Raw genomic sequence first — 12790 nt, forward strand, 5'->3', positions numbered from 1 at the left:
ATATGGACATGTACATAATTATGCGCAATTACGCCTATTTTTTTTTATTGGGGACATCACCATTGGCGTCCCGACCTAAAAAAAAAATCTTAACAGAGTTATATACCCAAAAATACATATATTTAAGTCGCAAATTAACTTGTATTATTGTTGGCCTAATCATCAGCTTTCCAACAACGTATAGTTTGTCCAGAACCTCCCATGTTAAGGTACCTTTTGACTGCGATACATGAGAGCCAGTGCGGGTTGGCGCTGACAGGCCTTGCTATGGGATTTACTGCACAAAAATGAAACTAGTGGCATCATGTAATACATCTGGCATTTTCTCCAAAGGTCTTGAGTCTTGAGACTTTCCTATTTCCCAGCTTGTTTGCCTACTCATCAGCTTTCCAACAACGTATGGTTTGTCCAGAACCTCCCATGTTAAGGTACCTTTTGACTGCGATACATGAGAGCCAGTGCGGGTTGGCGCTGACAATAAAATAGGTAAGGATCGTGTCGTTTCGACCCGCAAAAGTGACAGGTCCCATAAAACCCAGGATTCCGGGTCAAAATCTGAACCGGGACTTTTTAGATTGTAACTATGACATGTGGGCAAAACAAGTTATCGCAGCTCTGTTAAATAAATCATGCGAATTCCTAAAAAATGATGTTGCCCTATGGGTTCAGCTCCGTGCGATTGCAGCCCATCACCTCAAAACGCATGCAGCATCTCGAGTGGCACTCTGTTGATAGAATGCGCAGGAATCGCGTGCGCAGGATCACCTCGAACTCAGTGGCTACTTATGTTGACGCTGTCTTCGTTACTGATGAACTGTCAATGCAAATAACAATTTTGAGGCAACATTGTATCATCGCCTGTGGTGTTAACACTTTGTAGTAGCCAAGTTATTGTATAGTTTTAGTGCGCCCTCTCTCGACAACATGTGACTAGTACGGTCAAAGTTCGCTAAGTACAGTACCGCTCTGTACTGTGCGAAAACAATAGTGGCATACTGTTACTAAGGGAATAAATGTGTGCTTGGATGGTGTTAAACACTATGTTTAAGACTGGTTGGAGTCTGGAATGCTTATATTGCCCGAGGCGAAGCCGAGGGTAATTATCAGCATTGCAGACTCCAACCAGTCCAGGGGCGGATCCAGGAATTTTCGCAGGGGGGGGGGGGGGTTTCATCAGCAAAAAATTCTGAAAATGTACATAGGTTTTTTTCCCGGACACTTGGCCTCCGTAAAATCAAAAACTGGGGGTGGGGGTGGGGGGGGGGGGGGGGGAGGGGGGGCTTGTACCATATTTCAATGATTATTAACACTAGATTACAGAATGGTGTACCGTATTTTGAACAGGCAAACATTATACCAGTATATTTTTTTTGGGGTGTCACAGCAGGGGGGGGGGGGTTCGACTTTTTTTTAGGAATTTGAATGGAAAACAAAAATTGACAGAGCTCGGGGGGTTTCACCCCCCCCCCCCCCCTCTGGATCCACGCCTGCAGTCTTAAACATACAGTGTTTAATACCGACCGAGCACATATTTATTCCCATTCATAAATACCTTTTCGGTAAAAAAAAAAAAAAAACTTTTCGGTCCAAAAGTCAAAACAAGTCAAACATTTTCAATTTCAACGGTTTTGTTCAACAATTTTTACTTTCTGGATTTCAAAACACCTCTCTAGCTATATAATAGGGTGTCCAGCTTGCGAGTACGACGCAAACAACTCCTTTTATATAGATTGGCGCGCGTGTCGCGCGCACTGCGCGATGACGCGCAGATGCAGCTGTGGTGAGTGCGTTGTGAATTTAGGACTATGAAATACTGACTCACTATATAGTAGTAGGCCTATTGCGCATGCCTACGTGAGGATTGCGAACGTTCAACCAATAAAACGGTAAAAGGCACTGGATTTCATAGAAGTCCAAATTGCATTTGACACTGGAAAAGTGTTTAAGATGACCAGCCAGCCATGTCTTTATCATCCGTTTAAGACCGGCCACGTGATGGGCTCTCGACCAATGGGAATGGGTAAACTGTCTTAGGTATTAATGAATGAGGGTTTATTACCATCAATTGGAATTACTATACCTCATACATATTCATGATCGAGAGCCGAACGTTCACTGGTCAATTCACCATCACGTGCCAGATGTTATTCTTGCTGTTTACCAAACGCGCGCGCGAGGATTCACGCACATTGTAAATACGCATGCGTAGTAGACTGTCGCATGGGTTACCCGTGCGACAGTCTACTACGCATGCGCTTTACAGAGCAATCGAGGAACTGTCGCACGGGTGCAGTACGCACGCGCGAACATCGCACAGGAGAGATGCATGGTTGCACGGTTCGCGTAAATGTTAATTTACAGAGCTCAATGATGCCGTACTGGAGAAAATGTATAGACCGTGTAAAGATGTCTCCTGTACAAAAGAAAGTTGTACACATTGCAAACAACTGTATTTACAACTGTAGTAACTGTATTATATTGCAAACGAACCGAACTAGTAATTGAAGTTAAATCTTTTGGTGAGCTGTACAAGTTTCCCCAAATTTTGTTTTAGGTGCATAATAATAAAACAAAATTCGGCAACTGAATATGTATGAGGTATAGTAAAACAAATATAACATGGTTTATTTCGGGTGGACAGTCGATATTAGCTCCCCTCGGTATTGGAAGTTGACAAACTAGTTCCCTCGGCTTCGCCTCAGGAACTAGTTTGTCAACTTCCAATACCTCGGGGAGCGAATATCGACTGTCCACCCTCAAACCATGTTATATTTGTATAATAGTTTATCTGAAATACGTGAACCAATTCATTAACGTTTACCAGCCAATCCTGATCAGTTTTTTACATACCCTCCTGGCCGTTCCGTCAGCATTAGTCAGGGGCTGCCAAATCTCTCCGTCCCTGCTCAGTGCCAACTCGTAGCTCATGACGTACTGGTTGTACAAGGACCGCCCTTGGATGACCAGACCAGTGACGTAGAGGTCACGTGCAAAGTCCACCTGTATCCAAGGGACCGGGTCCGTCCTAGGCTTGTTACACCACACAGAGAAGGTGCCTATACAAAACGAATGATGCGAATCGATTACAGAAAGGTCTTATTTTACCACGTTCATTTCAACGCGGAATTCTTGGTCAAATGGGGGCGTTGAGTGGGCGCGCAGTCTCTTTTTTCGTACCCAAAATTACCATTTTAAAATAGCGCCCTCTTAAAACTGTGTCCGCCAAATCTCAAGGAAAGCTATCACATTGTACGCATTTGTGATTCTTTTTTTTACTATTCATCAGATGGGATTTTGCGTCGGGGTGATTCGTCGGGGTAACACGCTGAGAGTCGGGGTAACACACGGAGTAAACAGTGTTTATACGTCGGTAAAGGGCAAAACCTAATACTTTTTTTTTACATAATTTGGGCTTAAGCACCCTCGGTAACATTACACCCTTGATTTTGACAGCGGTATAGTGGTAAAGGGACTTGAGGAAGTTGATGATAGCCTAATTAGCCTATTGGAGGAGGGCGCTGTTTGGTTTGGGTAAATGCAAAAGCGTTTACCTTAATCAAACAGCGCCCTCCCATTGTGTCCGCCATATCTCATATCTCATATAGGCTCATAGTTACCGTCAGTTGTGAGGCGAGCCTTCCAAGGTGCGTGGTCCACCCAGTTATATTGGGAGGAGGCCGTGATGTGATCATTAGGTACACGACGATCCCCCATACCAAGAGGTCCTTCAGGTACACACACTGTCAATCAAGATAAGATCAGGCACGGAGAGTGAGCAACACTTTCCGAGTCAGTGATACGCTTAATTCAACCTCGTCCTCATGATATCGAGTAGTACGCTGCCACTAACTGCTCTCTCGCCTTGCTTTGGAGTCATATACATAATGTTGGATATAATATGATGGTATGATGACGAACATCTCTACGATGTCATCATGATGGTATGATGTCTTGTCTGGTACTTTTTAATATCTAAATTTCATAGTATTGCCTCACCTGATCTAATGTATATTCCATTTCTATGTTTTTTTATTGTCACATGATGCCGTACCGATGTGATGTCAGTTTTGTCTGGTAATTTTTAATACATCAATGTCATAGTATTGCCTCACCTGATCTGCTGACTGAATAGTTCCTAATTCATCTATTTTATTTGTTGCTTTTTAATGACGTGATGCCATAGTTCATGTGTCATGAGCAGTTTTCTAGTGTTTTCGTCGTGTATTCGGGGGGGGGGGGGTGTCAGTTTTATCTGGTACTTCCTAATATTCTATTGTTAATAATGTTTTTGTTTTTTATGGGATTACTATTTTTTTGCCAGTAACTGTAAATCATGTTCAATTCATCCGGGGGGTGCCTGCGAGTCATGATTGATTCAATAAACAATTTAATGAAATGAACATAAAGTGCGGAATAGTCTGGTCCTTTACAATAAGTGGGATCATTATGCACGTTTGCGGAGGACCTTCGGTTGCGCGCCTGTATCATAAGGCAAAAACAAAACAAAATAGTCGGTCTCTGGTCAGACTAAAGTTCCAGAATTGATGCGGCGAATTGATGCAACTTCACTTGGCCATTGAAGATGAGTACCCGCTGTCTGGTTTTTTCCTCTTAAATAAGTAAGGGAATATTCCTGACAAAACAAATATAAAAATGTATAAATTGCACATAAATACTCACTTTCTTTCCCAGTGCAGTTGAGTTCCTTCTTGACTGCATGCAACCCAAGTGGTGCATCAACATGCTGCACATGCAACGGTTGCCGGGGCTGGATCTGGTTGACCCCGCCCAGTTTCATATCCGTGCACTGGCAGCCAGCCGCCCCTGCAGCGGGTAACGCCCACCGAAGGTGATTGGACGCAAGGTCGGGCTCTTGACCAATCCAGCATGCGTGTCCGTATGTCATCCCTGGCAGAACACCTATTGTTTAAGAGGAAAAAAGGTATCTATAGCTAGTAACTTATTTAAATGTGACACAAGGAGGGGGCTATTTTATTTATTGTTTACACAATTGAGGGTTGCAGACCAGTAAAGACTGCCACCAGAGCTCGGTGATAATTATGCGCACTTCCCAAAATTACTTAAAATACTCACAACTCTCCTAGGTGTTTGAGACACACATCAGACTGAGCTTATTTCATCATCTTTCATTTTCCGTTCAATTTTCTGGGGTTAACCAATGACTTTTGAGAGAAAATTCCACCCAAAGCTGATCATCCCTAAATGCAGTCCTGAAGCCCATCGCCATTTTGAAAATGAACGCCTACGTTCCATTACAAAATAGCGCCATTTTAGGGCCTAATTTCATCCACATTTCACAGAAATATGAGCTCGCAGTCCCCTGCACGGCTTCTACCCTCCTTTTTAACAAGTCTTAAAGTTCACTAAATACCGGATAATTTGAGGGCATGCAAATCGTGATTTGGCCGGCGTAGGCAATTTCGGGCAATACAAGTCTGTACCCTTTATGAGTGATCACTGCTAGTTTTGGTCCAAGACGTTAATTATCGATAATGGACTGCTGCTGCACGGCCGATTTCATAGTAATGCGCCCTCACAAGTCACGATCGGTCTTAAATGTCACCTGACAAATATCACGTGACCAATATTGACGTTTTGCCATCAATAACGGCGATTTTTTTTGTTCACTGACATGAAGTTTGTAATTCTTCTGTTATAATTTAACATTTCAATCATACTGAACATATTTTCTGGAACAAAAAACAGAACGTTAAAAAGCCATGTTTTTTGGGGGGTGCATTGATTTCACTGCTCAGTTTTTAGCGTGACTGTTAGTAATCGGATTGAATTTGCTTGACAACGCTAGACGCAAAGCCCTCGCAACCACAAGGCTTACCGTGGCTGCAGCTTCATGCCAACAAGCCACCAGTTGGACAATGGCGGGGAAACAAATATCATCGTCACCAAACGAGATTACTGCGTCTTGTATTGTTCCAAAATGCCAACCAAGTGCCCCGTATTAATCCCTGGTCGACAGCGACGGTAATCTAGCGTGACCAATTACTGTAATTGCAAGGGTTTGACCTAGCTTTCTCTGCTGAAAGGCCAAGGGTGGCATCAAGAATCGCAGAAAAGAACAATTCCATGTTTTGCCATATCTTTGTGGCAAACAGGGGCCGTTGTTCATTACATTATTATAATTCCGAGGAAGAAAAAAATTAGACAACAATTGTAATTTGCAACGTTTGCATCAGTAGCTAATGTATAATTATGTAAGTATCATACTGAAAAGCGTAACTCACCAAGTACGGTGATTAGTGCACGAAGTACCGAAGACATCTGTACTGTTGCCATGGAAATGGCTGCCATCATTGCCACCGCACTCCTGGGGAGAGAGTGCATTGATAATGTTCCTGATGTACCTATCTACGCACCCCATGAACGGGCACAATTGTTATTCTTGAAAATATATTTTTGATATCTCTAACTCATTTTATGCCCTAGAATGTCATTTTATTAAAGGATAATTTGTAAGGAAAGGAAATGTCATATAATTTCAAGGGAATCAAGAAGAAATGGAATATAGTTATGGGGAAAAAAGCAAGAAGTCCCTCGAAATAATGATTATTAGTTTCTCATTGTAAACTGGTTCCTTAAAGGTAATATACAACATCTGCAAACATCCCCAAAAAAAATTGTGAAATGTAAGTCAATAGTTAGTCTCAAGCATTCTGTGAAATCATTGCATGCACCTGGTGTGATGTCATTTGCAAAAAAAAAATGACTTTTGAATGACGTCTGAAGTAGGGTCAGGAAACCAGACTACAAGAACATTTTTTCTTGGTTTTTCCAGAATCTATGAACACAAAACCTCAAACAGGTCAGTGTAATAATGAAATATAGGTTTTCCCGGCCAATTTCCTGAAATGTTCATTCACTTCTGTAAATCGCTCATTCATTTTCGTCTGAAATTGAATGCAAGTCTTTAATCTCATTTCAGTTCAATGAAAGTTCAATGGTTTTCATTGTCCGTGCGTCCGGTTTTGAGAAGCAGACGGCCAATTACGTTACCTGTGCATTCATTTACGCAAGTATACCTTTTCTAAATTGAATTCAGGTACAGCTAATTTGATTGACGGTTAATGGAAAAGAAACCCCAAATTGTATCTGGTGCCGATGGCATTAAACTAAAAGTGAAATGCAATGGTGAATGTTTTAAATCGCCCTCTAAAAGCAAAACAGTAGTGTTGTAAACGAATCTGAATGAACATAAACGAAAAGTGCTGCTCAATCACTTAATTGATTGAACTGAAATGGAATCGAATGCTCTGGTAGCGAAAATGAAACGCGCGTTCAGAGCGATTCTCAAATTCAGACGAAAATGAATGACCGATTTTCAGAAGTGAATGAACATTTTAGGAAATTGGCCGGGAAAACCTATACTAACCCCCAAATCCATCAATTTCTGAAAATTACAGCAAAAGCCCAAAAAAAATTCAATTAAAGATTTCGGGCACCCTGGGGACAGACATCCGCTCACCACCCCGACCCCCGCAGCCCCACCCACTCCGTAGTTACGCCACCGAAGAAGGAAAAGAAAAAGTAGACGCCCTTATACTCGGAACTCCATAGATCGCCACGAATTCCACAAGCCAAGTCGGTCCAAGTGCGGTCAGGAAGACAAACGCAGTGGTCTCCGTGATAAGGAATATTATTACTAACATAATCTTAGCTATTCCGGTGTCAAACGTTTGCATCTTACCTTTTCAAAACGTCACACACTGTTGTTCCAGCTACAAAGACAATCGTAGGCCAGTTGAAAAAAAAATGGTGTCAGCAAAAAACACAGCGCGGAGTATGATACCGAGCCCGTTTCTACCTTGAAACAGAACACTTTTCGTTTGTCAAATCTCGGCCCAGCTGAAACTTTCCAGTTGGGCCGCAAACATCAAGAATGCTTTGGAATTTGCTCCAGCGGATGGTGAGGATTTTTCACGTTGGCAACTGCTATCTTTCCTTGGTATACTTGATCTTGCCTGACATACAAACGCACAGACTCGGGTGGAAGTGTTGCAGTCTTGGCAATATGCGCTCCTTTTGGCTCCCCATCAAGCAAATTGCTGCCAAAGCTTGAATCGCTATGGTAACGGACATCCATTGTTGCATTCATAAAGTGAGACCATAATTATAGATTTTTTTCTGAATAACGTGATCTCTCAATATAGGTTTTCTCGGTCAATTTCGGCAAATGAGCAGCCAATTTAATTTTCGTGCGTTCGAATTGAAGCTATTTTGCCTCTCCAGTTGCTACTGCGTTTCAAATTCAGAATTCGGTCATTCAGTTTCGTTTTGAGGCATTCAAATTCCTTTAGCACTGTGTTCAATTTAGCATATCGTCATTCTTTTTCGTGACACACAATCATCATTCAATTTAGCAAAGCTGGTTCGACTGGAGATTTTACTGATTTAATTTTTTTCAATTTCGTAAAGAGGCAATCAATTTCGCTTAAAGAGAATTCAAATAAGTACGACTAAAGAAATACGAATAAACAGATAAACTGTACTAGGCAACTGTTTCGTATCTTCACTTTTTATTCAGGCAAACCTTGTTTTCTTTATTTATGCTTCCAGTAGACTTTACATGGGGCCAATGAGGTTTTTTCTTCTTCTTTGTTTTCTTCATTCTTTTTTTTGGGGGGGATCTTTATTGGTTAACTGACCAAGACCTAATTTTGTATTGTGTTTGAATGGGGTGTTTCTTTATGTTTTTCCTGGTTTTTTATTGTTTATGTTGTTTCTTCCTCAACCATCAATCTGTTGGCGTGCCAGACATCTTGGCATATACGTTTGGGTATGGTTGTACCACTGCATGCACTTCACTTGGGTGATGACATCAACGCTCTGGATGGCTGCTTGTTGAAGGAGATCGCACCTCCACTGCTGCATGTTCATTCCTGCTTGCTGGGCAGCCTGTCTGTCTCCGACACGTTGTTGCCACTCAGGTAACCCAAGGATGCGTTTAACTGCAGCCTTGAATGCAGAGTGTGCCATCTCCGTACTGTTCAGGAATGGGGAGTAGGGAGGGAGGCGCTTCAGCTGGATCATTGGGTTGGCACCTTCAGGGAGTTGGGCTCGCACGTGAGGCCTCGCATTGTCGTATATGAGGTAAATGGGTTCGTCGTCTGGGAAAACTGCATCACACTCTTGAATTGTGTCCGCAAGAAACTCCTCGAATCTCTCTCGCGTCACAGTTTCGAATGCGATTCGGTGGTGCACCAAGCCTACTTCACTAGAAACAGCGAAGGTGACATTGCAATTTCTCCCTCGTTGTCTGTCGACGACTCGTCTTGCAGCGATCCCTCGTGGAGCTCTACCCTGGGAGCGTCGAGTCCAGACGTTATAACCTGTCTCGTCAATGAAGACTAGTTGCGCCAGAACACCATGCTGCAGGAACCACTCACCATACTGGACGCGTGGATCAAGAACTTCAGGGGAATTTCTTGCATCAGGGACGTCCTCCACTAGTTTCAGTGTAATCATCATCCCATCCAAGGCCCTGGCTATGGTGGCAGTAGAAACCTGGGGCTTCTCTGGCAGATGCTCACTCAAACTAGCCTTCATTTGTTGAAGTGTCAAGACGGGATTAGCGTCAAGGATGCCTTGCAGATGGTTTCGCATGTCATCATCCATCTTGCTGTGGGTTGCTCCTCCTCTTGCCAGCGTCTCTCGCCTTCCAGTCCTCAAATATCTTGCAACAATTGATCTGGCTGTGGACTTGTTGATGTTCAAATTGACCGCAAGCTGAAGGTTGTCTTGCTCGTTTCCCTCGAAGGCCTCAATCAACCTTTCTCGATCTACCTGGGCCACTCTAGCGTAGCGACCACGAGCTGCCATTTCTAGAAATTTGCGTGTAAACTGTAGCGAAAGCTCGTCTTCGAAGTACATCGGCAAAGTGACTCAAGTGCCAAAAAGTGAACCGTATTTATGCCTTCAACATTCTTAAGGAAACAAAAATTTAACAAAGCGTTTTTTAGATTGCACAAATTCCAGAAATGACTGCCCAAAAATTAATTTGAATGACTAAACACACGCCTCAAAAAGCTCCTGCGAATTTGAATGCTGCTTTGTTGAATTGTTAAATTGCATGATTATTTTGTTAAATCGAATGACGCAACAGTACATTTGACTGGTCATAAAACGAAATCGAATGACCCTTTTCAGTAGCATTTGATTTCGCGCGAAATAGAATAGCGTAGTGGTTAAATTGGCTGCTCATTTGCTGAAATTGACCGAGAAAACCTATATTATTGCTAATCTTGATTTATTGCTTCGGGGCTTTGGTCATGTAATGTGTTGAATGCAAAGCCTCATCTATCTCCCCTTCCTCTTGCCGGTACCCATTTATACTCTTGGGTGGAGTGAGGCAAGTGGGGATGAAGTGGCTTGCCCAAGAACACAACATATGACCAGCAGCTGGATTCGAACCCTGACCCTCTGATCATGAGTCACGAACCCTAACCACTATAGGCCACACCGTTATGGAAGGATTAAAGGGACGATACAACATTTGCAAACATCAAAAAAATGAAATGATCAAATTATCACGAAATACCTTACTGAATTGTTAAGGGATGACAGTTTAAAGCATCCTGTAAAATTGTGGCTCCTGGTGTGCTGACATTTTCAAGAAAAACTGTATTTTTCCAACGATGGTCGGCCGACCAGTGTTGGAAAAAAAGTGGGGTTTTTTTCAAAAACCGCTCCTAATTTTTCATATTTAGTTTTTCCGCATTTTCTTTGCAATTGATTACACACATGTGAAGGGGTACAAGCCTGCTAGAGTGATTCTTTGAACTTACAATTTCCCAAAGTCTTTACATTTCTCCGTTTCATCTTAAGTGGGGTCAGGGAAACAGACTACAAGAACATGATTGGTTTTCTTGGGGGTTTTTCCAGCATATACAAGCACAAAACGTGAAACATGTCAGTTTAACAATATTTGCTATTACATACTCATCCTCCAAATCTATTTATTTCTGAAAATTGCTGCAAAAGCAAATGTTGTACATTCCCTTTAAAACTCATGTCAATCTCCTTGAAACCAAGAGGCTTTACTTTTGAGCGAAAATTACAGGGGAGGCCATTGTGGAGGTATAAACAGAAGTGAATAGGCGGGTGCGGACATCCGGGAATGTTTTAAGCTCCCAGCTCATCTAGCTCCCAGACCCATTTTCTTGAAAGTGAATGGTTCTTGAGTGTGGAGTGCTGAATGGCAGAGATGCCAAGATCATGTCTCATTTGGTCGATGGCATTGGCGGCTGTTTTTTGCGATCATATATAAACGCTTAACCCAAACAAGTACGAAAGACGGATAGTGCCACTCAATAAGTCTGAATATATTTTTTTTTTGTACAGCGGCCGCCACTTATTATGTGGCGGCCGCCACTTATTGTGTGGCGGCCGCCACATAATAGGTGGTGGCCGCTGTATAAAAAAATATGTTCACACGTACAAACAAATATATATTTAGACTTATGGAGTGGCACTATCCGTCTGCCGTAAACAAAAAAACACCCCCCCCCCTCCAAAACAAAATATGTGTAGAACACTTTAGCGTGTGATGAGGCGTGCGATTACGATTGTCTGGCGTGTGAGCGTTTGAATTGACTCTGAGGCGTGCGACACACGCTGGAGGCATGAAACCTGGTAACACATAGCAACCGATGAAAACGCACGCGCGAATGAAGATATGTTTTATCGGATCGGCTGATCATGACGTATATGCGCCATGCCACCCTATAGAAGATTGTTGTTATTTGCAATCCTGCATTTTAAGTACAATTACTAAATTGCGGGATTTTTCTGGTCTTTCCTCGAAAAATGGCGTCAGTATACAGCGCCCTCAATGACTACAAAAAAGGGCATACTACACATTTTGCTCAGAAGGTTGCAGACCAGTAAATCGGTCCAAAATTGCCTACGCCGGCCAAATCACGATTTGCATGCCCTCAAAATCTTCAGTATTTGAGCATGCTGTGGGCCATGAACTTGAGGGTTTGTACAAAATATGGGTGGAAGCCGTGCACAGGACTGTGAGCTTGTAGTTCCGTTCAATTTGGATGAAATTGGGGCCCTTAAAGCGCTCTATTTTGCAATGGAGTGTAGGCATCGTTTTTCAAAATGGCGATGGGCTTCAGGACTATTTTCAGGGGTGATCATCTTCGGATGGAAATTTCTCCTAAAAGTCATCAGTTGACCCCAAAAAATTGAAAAGAAAATGAAAGATGATGAAATAAGCTTTAATTTGATGTGTGTCTCGAACACCTTGGAGAGTTGTGAGTATTTTTCCCGAATTTCTGAAGTGGGAGCATTTACCATTGGGGTCTATGGAAGTTTATTTACTGGTCTGCAACCAGAATGTTCTGTTGGGTAAAAATGACGAATTCCACTCCTTTCACGATGCACTATTAAGAAGCCATTCGTCAGATTTGCCATCACCTCTATTTCAACTCATCTTGTCCAAAGGAGCATACACCGGACCCATTTCAAGTGAAAACAATAATGTGGCTATTGGGGACAGCAAACAAAACATAGTAAATCGTGACGTAATATACAGGACTCCCGATGCAGCGTAGTATAAACGAGTCCTGTTTATTACGTCACGATTTACTATGTTTTGTTTGCTGCCCCCAACGACGACTTTTACACAAATTGCACGTTTGGGTCGAAACAGGACCTGAAAAACAGCTCTCAAAAAGTACCTTTTGTACTCATTTCATGACAGACACAATAGTCGTTTTTATTTCATCACACCTTAGGCTACATATAC

General features: G+C 42.4%; 1 protein-coding gene across 1 annotated transcript; it reads right to left on the reverse strand.

The window, feature by feature from the left end:
- Window positions 1-772: 772 nt before the first annotated feature.
- Window positions 773-6330, reverse strand: LOC119735157 (lactadherin-like). The gene is made up of 5 exons (XM_038208861.1): window positions 6264-6330; window positions 4681-4920; window positions 3618-3740; window positions 2851-3056; window positions 773-814 (listed from the first exon to the last, which is right to left on the reverse strand). The coding sequence occupies exons 1-5, from the start codon at window positions 6328-6330 to the stop codon at window positions 773-775; spliced, it is 678 nt and encodes a 225-aa protein (XP_038064789.1).
- Between the last annotated feature and the right edge of the window lie 6460 nt (window positions 6331-12790).

Source organism: Patiria miniata, unplaced genomic scaffold (genome assembly GCF_015706575.1).
Source record: "Patiria miniata isolate m_02_andy unplaced genomic scaffold, ASM1570657v1 HiC_scaffold_29, whole genome shotgun sequence".
In the NCBI taxonomy this organism is placed as follows: domain Eukaryota; kingdom Metazoa; phylum Echinodermata; class Asteroidea; order Valvatida; family Asterinidae; genus Patiria; species Patiria miniata.

Coding starts and splice junctions, on each gene's coding strand:
- LOC119735157 (XM_038208861.1), bottom strand. CDS start 6,330: ATGGCAGCCATTTCCATGGCAACAGTACAGATGTCTTCGGTACTTCGT. Junction 3,741..4,680: donor CAACTGCACTGGGAAAGAAA/GTGAGTATTTAT, acceptor CTTGATTGACAG/TGTGTGTACCTGAAGGACCT. Junction 815..2,850: donor CTGACGGAACGGCCAGGAGG/GTATGTAAAAAA, acceptor TTGCATTGACAG/TTCATCAGTAACGAAGACAG.